Source organism: Nilaparvata lugens, chromosome 6 (assembly GCF_014356525.2).
Source record: "Nilaparvata lugens isolate BPH chromosome 6, ASM1435652v1, whole genome shotgun sequence".
Taxonomy (NCBI): domain Eukaryota; kingdom Metazoa; phylum Arthropoda; class Insecta; order Hemiptera; family Delphacidae; genus Nilaparvata; species Nilaparvata lugens.
This window is the reverse complement of record NC_052509.1, coordinates 50,518,012-50,523,189: the sequence shown is the minus strand read 5'-3', so window position 1 is coordinate 50,523,189 and position 5,178 is coordinate 50,518,012. Positions and strand designations below refer to the sequence as shown.

The 5,178-nt window shown below is 30.5% G+C and overlaps 1 protein-coding gene across 1 annotated transcript in view; it reads right to left on the bottom strand.

Annotated features, from left to right (window-relative positions):
• Positions 1-1,906: 1,906 nt before the first annotated feature.
• The window catches only part of LOC111060548 (FH2 domain-containing protein 1-like), a 21,771-nt gene continuing 18,499 nt past the window's right edge, over positions 1,907-5,178 (bottom strand). The window contains exons 5-8 of the mRNA XM_039431103.1: positions 3,942-4,120; positions 3,448-3,551; positions 2,832-3,007; positions 1,907-2,230 (exon numbers count right to left, since the gene is read on the bottom strand). Of these exons, the coding sequence (XP_039287037.1) occupies positions 2,081-2,230; positions 2,832-3,007; positions 3,448-3,551; positions 3,942-4,120 (609 nt within the window). The 3' untranslated portion in view covers positions 1,907-2,080. The remainder of the gene's footprint in view (positions 2,231-2,831; positions 3,008-3,447; positions 3,552-3,941; positions 4,121-5,178) is intronic.

Below are 5,178 nucleotides of genomic sequence, written 5' to 3'. Positions count from 1 at the left end.
ATAGTGAATTATTCTACGGTCGAATTGCTGGAATTCAACAGAAATTGATAATGTAACAAATTGAACTTATTTCCATAGTATTATCATCATATTCTATATACATAGGTCTACAACACGTAGGCCTATGTTTAAAAATTCCAACTAAGAAATAAGTGAATAGCTATTAACATAACCAATAACTCTTTAAATAAGGAATCACACAAATGAAACAAAGCTTGATTTGAAAATAGTCTATTATTTATCATCACAAATTTATTGAACATTGAGTGCAGTTGATATCAAATATTGACAGAAATCACGCATAGGATACACTGGTATTTACTCATAACATTTTTTTAAATCTAGAACGATTAATACATTCATTATTACTTATGAGTGAGATCTACAAAACTATTGTGAGCACCGGTATTCATTTATTACATATTTTTATTACGATTTGATATACATTGATTACTTTTTATTGCACCTTTCAGCCTTCGTTTTGCTATTTCTAACTATCATCAACGCGTTATTATCAGTACCTATTCAAATGGTTGATGCCAGAGAATCTACCATTTTTCAATTTTAGTAATCTTATGATTTAAAGCCTTTTGTTGCAAAGTATTAGGAACTATATAATTAAAATTCTTTATTAATTAATTACTACCTACCTATAATATATCGGCTATATTAGTGTTATCTATCACATTTACCATTAGGATCTACTATAAATCTCTATACATTACATGTAAAATAATTATTTTTTCTATTATTAATGACTCCTTAATTCATATTCTGGAATAATTATCACTATGTATTCATTACAAGCATAATTATAAATATAATTTGATTCAAAGTTGATGAAAAACATATTCCCTGAGATACATTATCACAGAATAAGTCTAATTTTCAATCTGTTTAAAAATAAAATTTATCCTAAATACGTAATTAAGAAATATTTTTTTGGAAATCTAGTCTACACCATAAAATATTATATTATTAATTATAAAGCTATTGTGGTATTACCGTCATTTTTAATATTAACTAGTTTGACACTTCTAAATTTCTAATATTGGTAGTTATAACTTTTATAATTTAAAATACTCTTATTCTATATAAATTTCTATAGAACTTTATCAATATCAAAGTAACTTCTATACTTAACAATGATAATTTCATAGACTACGTGTATTTTTAAAGCAAACTTTACAATCAGACTTTCAAGTTACTTTAAAATGTTCTCAGACTCATGAGTTTCTCTTAAACTTCTTCAGTCTTGAGATGAGATCAATACTAATAATTAATCTGTCGACAATATCGTAGATCAACAAATTACTAAAATCTGAATATAATATGAATTATAATATTTTTTAAAGCATATACATCTCAACAGTTACCTAAAAAAAGATATATTAAGCAAATTTATCGCATCTTGCCCTTTGAAGCATTGTCAAATTTGAAATAGCATTCTTGAAATATAAATATAAAACTAGGCTACATCTATCTCTATAATTTCTTCAAATGAATAATTAAAACTCTATATATATTGTAATATAATACACATTCGAAATCATTATCGGACAATCAGCTATTATTGTCTATGGTCGTTTTTAGAAACTACCTACTTGGAAATGTTACTTCTTTAGAGAACTTGTGATCTGAATCATATTGAATCCAATATGTTTGTACTCAAAAACTAATATAAAATCAACTATATATAAATCACATATATCCAATGTGTTTGTACTCAAAAACTTATATAAAATAACCTATAAAGATTTAAAACCTAAAAAACACAGATATTTACATATACATAATCAGAATAAGACAATAAATTGTCTATCGTCGTTGTGACTCTTCTAAAATATTAGCGAGTTGAATAAAATTAAAGACAAACTTCGTTGTTAGTATATAAAAAGTAAAAGTATACAAGACTCTGGACTAGACATTAGAAATTCAATAACTATTTACGTATCAACTCATCAGAGCAAGACAATCCATTGTCTATTGTCATTGAAGAATTTGCTAACTTGGTGACTTCTTAGTGTGTTGAACCATTGATGATATTACATCTAGCACCTTGATCCAGTGGTTACTCCATCTAGTATGCCCCATTTTTCACTTCGTTGATGAGCTGTTCGACTTCGCTGTCTAATGTTCTTCTCTTCGCTTTTACAACCTTGTTGTTGGTCGACTTTTCAGCCTTCAATTTTGCAGCTTTTTCCTCAGATTTCTTCATCTGATCGTTTTCCTTAAAATATAAATAACATCATTAGCAATTTGATCAATTTAGACAATTTGAATGAAATCAAACTCTAAGAGACTTGTGGTAGAAAGACTGGACATTTATAGAAAGATACCCTAATATAATGCTTCAAAAGAATAATCTATTCACAATACATCTTGAAATAGGATTCCGAATCAATTTGATTGGCAAAGCTTCAAACACAATTCATAATAATTTATGATAGAACTATAAAGAGTTATATGGAATTACCTAAATCTAATGAAAAAGAACTATAAGAATTATTATTATTAAACGGAAATCAAAACTAAATGCTGTAAGTCAATTTAATTTTGCTGTAAAGCATTTAACTTGGATTTTCGTTTGATAATACTCATTAACTCATATGAATTTGAATAAATGCATTATCTCAGTGAGTTCCATCTGTAAACTTTAAGAAACTGATGACTAATGATTAATAGCTGAAACGACAATACATTATCTATTCTGGTTTTGCTATAAGAAGCAGAGTATGAATCAAAAGGATCTGAATTTGTTGAATAAAATCATCTATCATTCTTTGGAATATTTACAATGGACAACAATCATTATTATTGTATGTACTCACTTGAAAAGCTTTGTTGACTTTGGTGAAGAAGTCAGCAAATAGCTGATAGCAGTCATTCAGCTGGAAAGCAGCAGGCTCCTCACACAAGTGAACTGCCAGTTGAGATTTCACCTCTCGAATTTTCTTCAATTTCTTGACAAGACAATCCACCTGTTGTTTCGCATTGTGGAAGAAATCTGGAAAAGTAAACAATAAAATAAGGTACATGTTTGATAGGCTCTTCAAGTATTATTCTAAAATTTCGAAGTTTAGGCTTAGGATATGAAATATTTTTCAGACTCATTCCCACTGTTTGTGCACCAAAGGTTATCACTGTTAATATTGTTGAATAACAGGTAGAATACAAATAATTTAATCGGTTTGTAATTTTATTATCTCTCATTTATCATATAGCATACCAGTCTTGATATTTGACAATGCTAGCTAGCTATTTTTACTTTTCAATTGGGTTAATGTTATTATAAACACAAACACAGTATAGGCTTCTCATACCATAAATTGAAAATTGTCTCGACTTCTCCTACAGTCGATTTGAAATTGTATGTTCATATTGTGTGTCCAAAAATTTCAATACAATCAATGGATGGTTGGTATATTTGTAGGGTGTGAAACTTACCACCGAATTGAGAAGACACTTGGCTCGATTCGATTCTCTTGCTGATGTCTTTTACTCCCTCCACCAATGAATTCACCTCCTCTTCGAGGGCTGCAAACGGTGTCCTGAAAATGAAATAATATTATGATTAGTATTGCTTTGAGCTCTATTATATTACTTTCTAAAAGTTTTATAACACATACCAAAAATACAAATATTCAAATTGCCATCAGTCATCTTTAACAAGATATCACTTATAATTTTCCAATCATCACATTCATCATATTAACTTATGATTTTCTTTGGACTCAAAGGACAGAAAATCATTCAGAGATTTGACGAATACTTGAAAAAAACCTAGGTTTGGAAAATAATAGATATTACAATACAAACACCTTAACTGTCACTCAAGTCCCCATCTACTCACATCATATTGGTAACATTATATTGGATTTGAAAAAAATACTTCCGAAAATAACATTAAAAAGAGAATAGGCTTTTAAAACGAAACTCACTTTGACATTCTCTGGAAATCGGCAACCTTGCTTCTGAATGCTAGCATACTGGCATCATTGGATGCAGCCACATCAACCACATAGTGCAGAAATGTGATCTTTGGCTTATTGGCTCTTGTGTCAGCCAGCATTGCCAGAGAGCTGATCTTGATCGCATCTGCGTTACCAGCATAAGTTCCCTGAAGAAAAAAGTACAATAAATTATTATAATGCACTGTATTATTATTGGATACATGTTCCAAGTTGATAAATGAAATAAAAATCTGTGATCGCTTTTATTTCATCTTATTGCAATACCATCTCAAAACTGTTCCAAGATATTGTTATTATTATGTGAATAATCTAAAATAAAATGGACAGTTAATTCATCTTGAATTTTAATACATTTATAATAAGTATTATCATAGCCACCTCTAATACAAGGCCCTGGCATACGATATTGCAACGTGTAGGCCTAGAATCTAATACATGATAGGTGAAAAAGATCAGCTGTTATTTTTAAAAATCGTTTTCGTCAATCATGTATAAAGGTGCGTACAGATATATGCGTCGCGAACATGAGCAATTCACTTTCAGCTAATCAGCTGACTATATCTGTATTTTTACAGAAACGGTAAGATACAAATATAAAAAGCTTGGCATCAGCTGATTAAAAGTGAATTGCTCATGTTCGCGGCACGTATATCTGTACGCACCTTTAGATTCTAGGCCTACATTGCGACGTTGCAATATCGTAGGACAGGGCCTTGTATTAGAGGTGGCTAAGATATTATACATACCAAAGTACAAATAAGAATTTCCTCTAAGGTTATCTTCTCTACTTGAAGTAATACACTGTTGTAGAGTGAAACAGTGAGAATCATCCCCCTGGATTATTGAGAAATAAAATCTACTCACAGCATTCAGTTTATTTCCAAGTTGCAGGATGAGCTTGAAGAACTGCTTGAGACTGCAATCATTTATGAGGAACTCGCAGGTTTCAATCACTTTCTCCAAATGCCCAGATGCGTCAGTGTATCGGTCATGGAATTCTGCTTTGTAGAGCATTGCCTGCACCCTCAGCTCGTAGTCAGCGATGTCAGACAGATGCAGGTAGAAGCTCTCAGCTTCCCCAAGGTTTTTGCTGCTGGCATAACCGCGTATTTCAGCAATCTGGAAGAATGAGAATCGCATTTGAAATTTGAGAACAGAGTTGACTGAATCACCAATTTTGACAAAATTATTATTCATTATTCTA